A 12,648-nucleotide genomic window follows, 5' to 3' on the forward strand; every position below is an offset into this window, starting at 1 on the left:
AGTAGCTGGGACTACAGGCGCCGCCACCTCGCCCGGCTAGTTTTTTTTGTATTTTTAGTAGAGACGGGGTTTCACCGAGTTCCTCCCAGCTGTGTTCCTGCCCAGGGCAGCATCCACACTTGCATTTGGCTGAGAGCCTCTCCCGATCAGCTTTTTCTGGTGTTGTGGGAAGTTAGGGTTTATAATTTCTTACACCTGTCTGTGCTGCAGCCTCTGAACATAGATTGTGAAGATTTCATGGACATTTATCAGTTCCCCAAATTAATACTTTCATAATTTCTTTTTTTGTTTTGTTTTGTTTTGTTTTGGTTTTGTTTTGTTTTGTTTTGTTTTTGAGGCGGAGTCTCGCTCTGTCCCCCAGGCTGGAGTGCAGTGGCCAGATCTCAGCTCACTGCAAGCTCCACTTCCCGGGTTCACGCCATTCTCCTGCCTCAGCCTCCCGAGTAGCTGGGACTACAGGCGCCGCCACCTCGCCCGGCTAGTTTTTTTGTATTTTTTAGTAGAGACGGGGATTCACCGTGTTAGCCAGGATGGTCTCGATCTCCTGACCTCGTGATCCACCCGTCTCGGCCTCCCAAAGTGCTGGGATGACAGGCGTGAGCCACCGCGCCCGGCCGAAATGAGGGAAACATTTAAAGTGCTTAGACAAAGATAACCACCGACCCGGGGGTCTACACCCTGCAAAATTATCTGTCAAACTAAAGGACAAACAAAGACTTTCTCAGACAAAAATTGAAGAAGTTTGTTACCAGTAGGCCTGTCTTTTTTTTTTTTTTTTTTTTGAGGTGGAGTCTCGCTCTGTCACCCAGGCTGGAGTGCAATGGCCGGATCTCAGCTCACTGCAAGCTCCGCCTCCCAGGTTTACGCCATTCTCCTGCCTCAGCCTCCCGAGTAGCTGGGACTACAGGCGCCCGCCACCTCGCCCGGCTAGTTTTTTTTTTTGTATTTTTTAGTAGAGACGGGGTTTCACCGTGTCAGCCAGGATGGTCTCGATCTCCTGACCTCGTGATCCGCCCATCTCGGCCTCCCAAAGTGCTGGGATTACAGGCTTGAGCCACCGCGCCCGGCCACCAGTAGGCCTGTCTTGCACGACGTGTTAGAAGAACTTGTTTAGAAAGAGAGAGCTGCAGGGAGAAACAGATGAATTCACTATTACAGTTGGCGTCTGTACTCCTCTATCAAAAACGGGTGGATCCAACAGGCAGAAATTCAGTAAGAACATGTTGAACTCAACAGGACCATCCATCAGCTGGATATAATGGCACCTGCAGACCACTTCATCCAACGACAGAATACGTGTTCTTCTTAAGCCCACCTGGAACAGTCACCAAAACAGGCCACATTCTGGGCTGTAAAAACCTTAACAAATTTAAAAGAATAGAAATCGTGCAATGTCCATTCTCAGACCACAATGGAATTAAACTAGAAATCAAGAAGAGAAAGAAGCCGGAGAATGCCAAAATACTTAGAGATTAAACAACACACCTCTAAATTACACATTGGTCAAAGAATAAATCTCAAGAGGACTTTAAAAATATTTTAAATGGGCCGGGCGCGGTGGCTCAAGCCTGTAATCCCAGCACTTTGGGAGGCCGAGACGGGCGGATCACGAGGTCGGGAGATCGAGACCATCCTGGCTAACATGGTGAAACCCTGTCTCTACTAAAAAAAATACAAAAAACTAGCCGGGCGAGGTGGCGGGCGCCTGTAGTCCCAGCTACTCGGGAGGCTGAGGCAGGAGAATGGCGTGAACCCGGAAGGTGGAGCTTGCAGTGAGCTGAGATCCGGCCACTGCACTCCAGTCTGGGCGACAGAGCGAGACTCCGTCTCAAAAAAAAAAAAAAAAAAAAAAATATTTTAAATGGGCCAGGGGCGGTGGCTCAAGCCTGTAATCCCAGCCGAGGCGGGTGGATCACCTGAGGTCAGGAGTTCGCAACAAGCCTGACCAACATGGTGAAACCCCATCTCTACTAAAAGTACAAAAAACTAGCTGGGCTTGGTGGTGCATGCCTGTAGTCCCAGCTACTTGGGAGGCTGAAGCAGGAGAATCACTTGAACCTGGGAAGTGGAGGTTGTGGCGAGCCAAGATAGCGCCACTGCACTCCAGCCTGGGCAACAAGAGCAAAACTCCATCTCAAAAAAAAAAAAAGCGTGTGTGTGTGTGTGTAAATATGTATATATTAAATGAAAATAAAACACAACTTATCAAAACTTGTGGGACACAGCAAAAGCAGTGTATCGTGGCCAAGTGATAGCACTGAATGTATATATTAGAGGCGAGATCTAAAATCAGTCATCCAAAGTTTCACCTTAGGAAGCAAGAAGAAGAGCAAATTAACCCAATGAAAGCAGGAAGAAGAAAAGATAAATCACTAAATAAAAATTAGAAGAGAAATCAATGAAATTGAAAACAGGAAATCAATAGAAAAAAAATCGGGTGGTGGCCGGGCACGGTGGCTCACACCTGTAATCCCAGCACTTTGGGAGGCCGAGGCGGGCAGATCACAAGGTCAAGAGATCGAGACCATCTTGGCCAACATGGTGAAACCCCGTCTCTACTAAAAATACAAAAATTAGCTGGGTGTGGTGGTGCACACCTGTAAGCCCAGCTACTCAGGAGGCTGAGGCAGAAGAATCACTTGAACCCGGGAGGGAGAGGTTGCAGTGAGCTGAGATTGTGCCACTGCACTCCAACGTGGGAGACAGAGCGAGACTCCATCTCAAAAAAAAAGAGACAGACATATAGAGACACATGGACCCACGGAATAGCATGGAGAGCGCAGAGAGCACCAGCCTTTGTGAGGATGGACGGACACCGCGGATGGGATGTAAAATGTTGCAGCCGCTGTCCAAAACCCCATGGTGATTCTGAGTTAAAAATGGAACTACCACATGATCCAGCAATTTCATATACAAACTTAAAAGAACTCAAAGCAGGGTCTCAAAGCTATTTCTATACTCATGTTCATAATAGGATCACTTGAGGTCAAGAGTTCGAGACCAGCCTGGCCAACATGGTGAAACCCCATCTCTACTAAAAATACAAACATTAGCTGGGCATGGTGGTGCACCTGTAATCCCAGTTACTCGGGAGGCTGAGGCAGGAGACTGGCTTGAACCCGGGAGGCAGAGGTTGCAGTGAGCCGAGATCGCACCGCTGCCCTCCAGCCTGGGCGACAGAGCGAGACTCCATCTCAAAAAACAAAAAAGGAAGAAAGGAGATGGGGCTGATAGTTGCACAAGATGACGTAAGTATTTAGTACCACCGAACTGCACACTTAAAATCGCTTAGACAGTACGTTTTATGTTACATGTATTTTGCTACAATAAAATGTGAGAAAACATTTTTTTTTTTTTTTTTTTTTTTTTTGAGACGGGGTCTTTCTCTTTCGCCCAGGCTGGAGTGCAGTGGCCAGATCTCAGCTCACTGCAAGCTCCGCCTCCCGGGTTCCCGCCATTCTCCTGCCTCAGCCTCCCGAGTAGCTGGGACTACAGGCGCCGCCACCTCGCCCGGCTAATTTTTTTTTTTGTGTTTTTAGTAGAGACAGGGTTTCGCCGTGTTAGCCAGGATGGTCTCGATCTCCTGACCTTGTGATCCGCCCGTCTCGGCCTCCCAAAGTGCTGGGATTACAGGCTTGAGCCACCGCGCCCGGCCCGAGAAAACATTTTAAATGGTCCTTTTCTCTTTTTTTTTTTTTAACGGAGTCTCGCTCTGTCACCCAGGCTGGAGTGCAGAGGCGCGATCTCGGCTCACTGCATGCTCTGCCTGTTCCTCGAGTCTCCAAGTCCGTTCTTCAGGTTTGGACGGGTGAATGTGTGTTTCTCACATAATCACTGAAAACGGGAGGTAAGTGACGGCAAGGCTGCGGGGAATCTGCGTCCCCATGCTGTTCACCAGAGTGTGAAGAGCAGCCACCTCGGAAACCCATTTGGGGTTCCTCTGACAGTTACAGAGTCACCCCATGACCCAGCGACTCCACTTCCAGGTATACACCAAAGAGAAATTAAAACAAGAGCTTGAACAGATACTTGTACACAGATCTGTGACTGAAACGCCGGGGTTCAGGCTGGGTCCTGCTGCTTGTTCTACAAACAGACCGGGTCCTGCCAGGAAAGAAGGCTCAACTCCAGTGCTGCTGCAGGGAGATGGGAACCCAGCCTCAGATCTGTCTCCTCCACTGCCTAAAATTAGGGGGTTATAGCAGGGAAGAAATGCATCTGTGTGCGGGAAAACAGGAATTAGGGAGGGTAAGGAAGAGCTGGTCAATGGGAGCAGGTGGCCAGCTAGGCAATCATGAGGGGGTGAGGGGTCTGGCCTCTCATTGTCCAGATGCTATGATCTGGTGGGTTTCAACTTCTTGGTGCGATCTGGAGGCCCAATGGCTGGTTTCCTGAGAAAGCAACTCAGATAAGACAAATGTAACTTTCTCAAGTTTTAAGACTGGGAGGGCCAATTTCTTTTTTTTTTTTTGAGACAGAGTCTCGCTCTGTCGCCCAAACTGGAGTGCAGTGGCCGGATCTCAGCTCACTGCAAGCTCCGCCTCCCGGGTTTACGCCATTCTCCTGCCTCAGCTTCCCGAGTAGCTGGGACTACAGGCGCCCGCCACCTCGCCCGGCTAGTTTTTTGTATTTTTTAAGTAGAGACAGGGTTTCACTGTGTTAGCCAGGATGGTCTCGATCTCCTGACCTTGTGATCTGCCCGCCTCGGCCTCCCAAAGTGCTGGGATTACAGGCTTGAGCCACCGCGCCCGGCCTAGGGAGGGCCAATTTCTATGTTTATTTAAAAGAAACCATAAACATCTGTTCTATGGGACAGTTGGGCCAGTGTCAATATTCCTAAAATGGAACGAATTATGGAAAGATGCTGCAACATAGATGACTGAACCTTGAGAACACGAGGCTAGACAAAGGACAAATATTGCAATATTCCACTTACACAAAGTCCTTACAGGAGGCAAGTTCAGAGACAGAGAGATGAGAGGTTAACCAGCAGTGGGTGCGTGGGGGGAATGGGGAGTTACTGCTTAATGCTTTCTTTTTTTTTCAGATGGAGTCTGCCTCCGTTGCTCAGGCTGGAGTGCGGTGGCTCCATCTCGGCTCACTGCAAGCTCTGCCTCCCGGGTTCACACCATTCTCCTGCCTCAGCCTCCCGAATAGCCGGGGTTACAGGCGCCCGCCACCTCGCCCGGCTAATTTTTTGTATTTTAGTAGAGACGGGGTTTCACCGTGTTAGCCAGGATGGTCTCAATCTCCTGACCTCGTGATCCGCCCATGTGGGCCTTCCAAAGTGCTGGGATTACAGGCATGAGCCACTACGCCTGGCCTCATGCTTGCTTTTTGGGAAGAAAAATTTGAAAATAGACCATCATGATGGTTACATAAGTGTCATGCCACTGAATTGTTCAGTAAAAATGGGTTAAATGGTAGGTTTTATCTTATGCATATTTTGCCATCATTTAAAATATTAACATTTAAAATTACTTTAAAAGTAAAGGGTACAAAGGTTTAAACACAGAATTACCATAGGACCTCCCCATTCGACTCCTAGATTTATACCCTAAACAACTGAAAACATGAGCCCAATGTCCTCGTGGCACCCTTACAGAGGGCAGAGTGGACACCACCCACGCGTCCATCCAGAGAGGAACGGACAAGCGAACTCAGTCTCCATGCTGTCACCGCCGCGGGTTCTCACCTTGCCACGCAACAGAAACTGACACGAGGCCAGACACACTTCTCCCAGATAAGGTCTATTAAGGCCGGTGCGGTGCTCACGCCTGTAATCCCAGCACTTTGGGAGGCCGAGGCGGGCGGATCACCTGAGGTCAGGAGTTGGAGACCAGCCTGGGCAACATGGCAAAACCCTGTCTCTACCAAAAATAAAAAGTAAAAAATAAAAAATAATTCGCCGGGTGTGGTGGCGGGCACCTGTAGTCCCGGCCACTAGGGAGGCTGAGGCCTGAACCCGAGAGGCGGAGGTTGCAGTGAGCCGAGGTCGCGCCTCTGCACTCCAGCCTGGGCAAAAGAGCGAGGCTCCATCTCACACACACACCGTTTATTAAGACCGGCGCCGGGAGAGGAGGCTCCCGGGCTCCCGAACGCGGGTGCTGCTCGGTTTCCAGGAGGGTCCTGCGTCAGCGCAGGTGCGGCGGGTGGTCGCTGCGCAGGCGGAGCAGAAATGACGCCGACAGGTGCGCGGCGCGCGCGGAGACACCGGCAGGCTCCGCCTTGGGGGCAGATTTCCGCGTTAGGAGGCGGCGCAGGCTCCTCCCGGCCCCGCGCACGTGTCCAGACTCTGCTCATCTCGTTTCTCTCGGCACCTGCGAGGTCTCCGCGGGGCCGGCGCCAGTGAGCGGGGACTAATCAGATGGGGTGGCCCAGGCCCTACCCCAGCGCGGGCTCCGTGCACGGAATATTAGTCCCTCCGGAAAAGCACCGCGGGCCTGACCCCCGCTCCGCCGCGCACGGACCTTGAAGACGCGATTCTAAGTGAAAGACGCCGGAACACAACAGCCCCAGCACGCAGGGCTGCACCGAGCGGAGGTCAGCACGGGCGGGGCCGCGGAGCGGGGGCTGCGGGGCCGGGAGGGCGCGGAGAGGGGCAGAGGCCGTTCCGGAGCCCGGGAAGGTGCAGGGCCCGCAGCGCTGCGGGGGCGGCGCCGAGCTGAGCCCTGCGACGCGGTGGCTGTGGCGTGAGTTCCACCTGGATCCGAGTGTGAGGACGCGAACGGCGCCCTGAACCGCAGGAACGTGCCCGTTCGAACTGTTCGCGCGCGCGCAGAGCCCACTGACAGCAACACCGGGAGTCAGAAAGCTCAGGAGCGACCCACAGGATCCACCGTGGTGCTTCTCGCAAATTACCGCGAAAACCATCGGACTTGAAAACAAACGCGACCCACCTGGTTCTCGGAAGGGGCGAAGGATCCGGGCGAAAGGCGTCAGTTCTCCCTCGCTCGCCCCGTAGACGCCGCGCAGGCCCCGAGCTCCCGAGCGGCGGCTTCAGACCCCGCGGGTCACCTGGGAGCTCCTCCCGCAGAACCAGCCAAAAGCTCCCAGCGCCGAGGAGGGCGGGCGGCTTCCGTCCCCGACCTCGCCCCGCCCGCGCGGACGCCCCTGGCCCCACGCGGGGACCACCCCGGGACGCCCGCCGGACCCCGCGCGCCGGCGAGCAACCTGCGTGCACCTGCGCCCCGCGCGCACCTGAGCGCTCCCGGCCACGCCCCGGCCACGCCCCCCGGCTCCCACGTGCCTCCCTCACGGGGCCCCGCCTCTTAGTGGCTCTAAGCCCCGCCCCCTCGCGGATCACCCGCCGGCTCCGCCCCTCGAGGCTCCGCCCTACGGCGCAGATCAGGCCCCGTCCCTGCCAGACCCGCCCCTTCACGGCTCAGGCCCCGCCCACCACGGCCATCCCCGGCCTAGGCCCCGCCCCCGGTCAGCTTCGCTCCGCGCGCGCCCCGCCCAGCAATCCTCGCAGAACCCCGCGCGGTGCCCCCAGCGCAGCTCCTCGCCGCAGTCCAGCGCCTGGAGCCAGCGCGTCCCGAACTCCTGCCCGCTCCTGCTCAGCCGGGTCACCCAGGTGCGCCCCCTTCCTTGCTGCCCCGCAGCCCTCCCCGCCCCCAGCCCGCCCAGGCCCTGGGTGTCCCTTCTCCATCCTCCCTGGCGCCTCTGCCCCCGGCCACCCGGCCGTCCTCCTGGGCTCCCCGCTCCGGGGCGGCCCCTGGTCCGACGGTGTCGCTGACGCGCGCGCACAGACCAGGCCCGCGGAGAGGCTGGTCCCAGGGGCCCGGCGGGGGCTTAGTCAGAGCCCGGCGGCTGCCAGGCGCGGGCGGCCTGGGGCGCAGCAGGATTGGAGCTGAAGGCGAGGGCGGCACGCGCCGGCTGGGGAGCAGAGCCTGGAATTTGCTTCACGACCACCAACGTGGAAACTGCAGAGGGGCTGCCACATCTCTTCCAGGGACTGCCCTGGGGCCCTGGAACCCGCTGGCTTCTCTCTCCACCCGCCTCTGTCCCCCGTCCCCACCTGCTGTCCTGTTTGGTGCTTGGATCCACTAATGCCCCAACAGCTTTCACAAAACGTCGGATTTTTTTTTTTTTTTTTTTAAATATCTGGGGTACACGTGCAGGACGTTCAGGCTTGTTATGTGTGCCATGGTGGTTTGCTGCACCTATCAACCCATCAGGTGGGGATGAAGCGGGACATGCATTAGCTATTTTTCCTAATGCCCTCCCCCAACCGCCCCAATGTGCCTTGTTCCCCTCCCTGTGACCATGTGTTCACATGGTTCAGCTCCCACTTATAAGTGAGAACATGCCCTGTTTAGTTTCCTGTTCCCGCGTTAGTTTGTTGAGGATAAAGGCTTCCAACTCCACCCATGTCCCTGCAAAGGACATGATCTCGCTTCTTTTTTATGGCTGCATAGTATTCCATGGTGTGTATGCACCACATTTTCTTTATCCACTCTGTCACTGATGGACACTGGGGTCGATTCCGTGTCTTTGCTATTGTGAATAGTGCTGCAATGATCAAATCACAAAAAGCAATTGCAACAAAAGCAAAAAATGGCCAATGGGATCTAATTAAACTAAAGATCTAATTAAACTTTTGCAGAGCAAAATAATCATCAGAGCTAACAGAGACCTACAGAATGGGAGAAAAATTTTGCAGTCTGTACATCTGACAAAGGTCTAATATCGAGAATCTACAAGGAACTTGAGCGAATTTACAAAAAAAACCAAAAGTGGGCAAAGGACATGAACAGACACTTCTCAAAAGAAGACATACATGCAGCCAACAAACATGAAAAAAGGTTCAACATCACTGATCATTAGAGAAATGCAAATCAAAACCACCGTGGGATACCATCTCATGCCAGTCAGAATGGCGATTATTAGAAAGCCAAGAAATAGGCCAGGCATGGTGGCTCACGCCTGTCACCCCAGCACTGTCGGCTGGGCACAGTGGCTCATGCCTGTCACCCCAGCACTTTGAGAGGCCGAGTCAGGTGCATCACCTGAGGTCAGGAGTTTGAGACCAGCCTGGCCAACATGGTGAAACCCCGTCTCTACTGAAAACACAAAAATTAGCCGGGTGGTGGCGCACACCTGTAATCCCAGCTACTCGGGACCCCACTGAAGCAGGAGAATCGCTTGAACCCAGGAGGCGGAGGCTGCAGTGATCCAAGATGGCATCATGCACTCCAGCCTGGGCAACAGAGCAAGACTCTGTCTCAAAAAAAAAAAAGTCAAGAAACAACAGATGGGCCGGGTGCGGTGGCTCACGCCTGTAATCCCAGCACTTTGGGAGGCTGAGGAGAGCAGCCTCAAGATCACTTGAGTCAGGGGCTCAAGACCAGCCACTGCAACATGGTGAAACCCTGCCTCTATTAAAAATACAAAAAAATGGCCAGGCGCGGTGGCTCATGCCTGTAATCCCAGCACTTTGGGAGGCCGAGGCGGGTGGATCACGTGGTCAGGAGATTCAGACCATCCTGCTAATAACATGGTGAAACCCCGTCTCTACTAAAAATACAAAAAAACTAGCCAGGCGCAGTGGCGGGCACCTGTAGTCCCAGCTACTCAGAAGGCTGAGGCAGGAGAATGGCGTGAACCCGGGAGGCGGAGGTTGCAGTGAGCTGAGATCGCGCTACTGCACTCCAGTCTGGGTGACAGAGCGAGACTCCATCTCAAAAACAAAACAAAACAAAAATTTAGCCAGGCATGGTGGCGCATGCCAATAATCCCAGCTCCTTGGGAGGCTGAGATAGGAGAATTGCTTGAACCCCAGAGGAGGAAGTTGCAGTGCGCCAAGATCCACTGCACTCCAGCCTGGGCGACAGAATGAGACTCCGAGACTGTATCAACAGAAAAAAGAAAGAAAGAAAAGTAACAACACACGCTGGCAAGGTTGTGGAGAAAAAGGAGCACTTTTACACTGTTGGTGGGAGTGTAACTTAGTTCAACCATTGTGGCAGACAGTGTGGTGATTCCTTAAAGATTTAGAATCAGAAATTCCATTTGACTAGCAATCCCATTACTGGGTATATACCCAAAGGAATGTAAATCATTTTATTATAAAGATACATGCACACATATGTTCAAAACGTTGCATTTTGAAGTAAAAACTCAGGGACAGCACGGCCCCCAGCAGATTAAGTGGGTGAAAACACCCAGGAACTGGAAAGGGGATGGGAAGGCACAGAGCTGAGGTCAAGTGTCAAGCACCTCACCGGGAAATGCCGCTGAGCACAGTTCTCCAGCCGCTGCCCAAGTCCCTCTTGAAATGGGCAGGACAGAGAGGGCGCAGTCGCTGGTGCTGCGGTTCATTTCTTAGGCCTGCGTCATGGCCATTAGCTAGGTGGTGTGTGGTCTGTGTCTATGACGTCACCGAGGCCGTGCGTGTCCCTGGGGCCCCTCAGAATAGGTGGATCCTGTGGCACTTTGCTGAAGCAAGCGGTGGTCCCATCTGGCTCTTTGCTCCGACCCTCACAGGTGCCCGTGCATGTCTGCCAGCCGGGTGAAGCCATCTTTTTTTTTTTTTTGAGACTGAATCTCGCCCAGGCTGGAGTGCAATGGTGGGGCTCACTGCAACCTCTGTCTCCCAGGTTCAAGTAATTCTCCCGCCTCAGCCTCCCACGTAGCTGGATTATAGGCGTGCACCACCACGCCCAATTTTTGTATTTTTAGTAGAGACGGGGTTTCACCATGTTGGCCAGGCTGGTCTCAAACTCCTGACCTCGTGATTCGCCTGCCTCGGCCTCCCAAAGTGCTGGGATTACAGGAGTGAGCTGCCGTGCCCGGCCTTGTTTGTTTGTTTAAAGGAGCCTTGCTCTGTCGCCCAGGCTGAAGTGCAATGGCCTGATCTCGGCTCACTGCAACCTCCTCCCAGGTTCAAGTGATTCTCATGCCTCAGCCTCCAGAGTAGCTGGGATTATAGGCACGTGCCATCACGCCTGGCTAGTTTTTTTTGTTTTTTGTTTTTTGTTTTTTCCTGTATTTTCAGTAGAGACGGAGTTTCACCATGTTACCCAGGCTGGTCTTGAACTCCTGTCCTCAGGTGATCTGCTCACCTCGACCTCTCAAAGCACTGAAATTACAGGCGTGAGCCACCATGCCCAGACAACATTCTTCTAAATCTAATAACCCGATTTGTCTCCTCTCGCCTTCAGGTCATCAAACTCCAGGTGGTCCTCAGCAAGGGATAGGTCCTCTCAATATTCAAGAGCCACCCTTCTACAGGGGACCCCTGGACTGCCCATCACGGGGACAGGACAGAGGCAAAATCCTGCCCATCTCCCTGGATACCGCTCCCTGGCTGGGCACCGCTTTCAGTAACCCATGGAGCCAACCCTGCCCTGACAACAAGAGGCCAAGACTCACAGAACCACCACCTCTGCCCCTCTGTCGGCAGGCAGCAGCTACAGAAGACTGACCTTTGTCCATTTTCCCTCAAGAATTGGGGTCTTGGACTCCTGTGGGAAGAAATGTTAGTGTGGGTAGCTAGGGGGTATAAGCAGGGCAGAAGAGGGCTCCGCACCACCACACACACGCAACAGGATGCTGACCCCCATCAGCTGATGGTCAGGTGGTTGTTAACTGTCTCTGTAAAGTAATAATTGGTCACAGCCAGCGCCAGGGCAAGACACTCTCCTATTAGACAGAAAACAGCTGAAGCTGGTAATCAGCAGCTTCCCAAGAAGATCTCGGGAGGTGGGTGAGTGGGGAGAAGTAACGCAAGACCCTGCATTGTGTCACTGTATCAAACCCCAAGTCAGAAGGTCAAACCACATACTTGCCTTTCAAGTCGCACTCCTGGCCTTCTTCCAGGCGTACTTTCCTTCCTGCTTTAAAGCTCTTTAATAAACTTCACTTCTGCTCTGACGTGTGCCTCAGTCTCTCCCTCTGCCTTATGCCCCGCGGTTGAATTCTTTCTTCGAAGGAGGCAAGAACTGAGGTTGCTGCAGACCCGGACAGATTTATCACCAGTGACACTCCAGCATCCCTTTGTGCCCCGAGGCCCCCTGCCTGTAGCACCTTCCTACCAAACTCCTTCTCATCCCTCAACGCCCAAGGTCAACGCCGCCGCCTTCTGGAGCCTCCTTGCCACATCGGCCAGAAGCCCTCCCTCCTGTTGACTGTGGCGCCTGCAGTCCCTTTCGAGGCCCCGCCCCCTGGGAGGGCGTGGGTGTGGCTTAACACCTGCACAGACCCCGTGCACATCAGGGAGGTCCTGGAGGGAGGGTGGAGGGGGCTGGAAGGAGAAGGACCCTTTCTTTTGAGTAGGCAGGGTGGGAAGTGGGGGTTGCTGACCAGCCCAGAGCCGGGCTGGGGAATCCGTTCCTCTCTGGTGGCCCGGTGCCTCTGCTCTCCTCTCGACTGTGGGTGGCTGTGCAGGTGCAGGCACCATCTGTGTCCTTGGCCTGCTTGGAACTTTTGCTAAAGATTAGAAGTCTGAGGCCGGGCGCGGTGGCTCACACCTGTAATCCTAGCACTGTGGGAGGCTGAGGCACGCAGATCACGAGGTCAGGAGATCGAGACCATCCTGGCTAACACAGTGAAACCCCGTCTCTACTAAAAATACAAAAAATTAGCCGGGCGTGGTTAATATATATGTATAATACACACATTTACTATACTATATGTTTATATATG

At 53.7% G+C, this 12,648-nt stretch overlaps 1 protein-coding gene across 1 annotated transcript in view; it reads left to right on the forward strand.

Moving 5' to 3' along the window:
- ANKRD11 (ankyrin repeat domain 11) overlaps positions 1 to 11,877 on the forward strand; it is a 249,941-nt gene extending 238,064 nt beyond the window's left edge. Inside the window, exon 13 of the mRNA XM_021932296.2 lies at positions 11,166 to 11,877. Within this exon, the coding sequence (XP_021787988.2) occupies positions 11,166 to 11,201 (36 nt within the window). The 3' untranslated portion in view covers positions 11,202 to 11,877. The remainder of the gene's footprint in view (positions 1 to 11,165) is intronic.
- The last annotated feature ends 771 nt before the right edge of the window (positions 11,878 to 12,648 follow it).

The sequence above is a fragment of the Papio anubis genome, chromosome 18 (genome assembly GCF_008728515.1).
Source record: "Papio anubis isolate 15944 chromosome 18, Panubis1.0, whole genome shotgun sequence".
NCBI classification, from domain to species: Eukaryota; Metazoa; Chordata; class Mammalia; order Primates; family Cercopithecidae; genus Papio; species Papio anubis.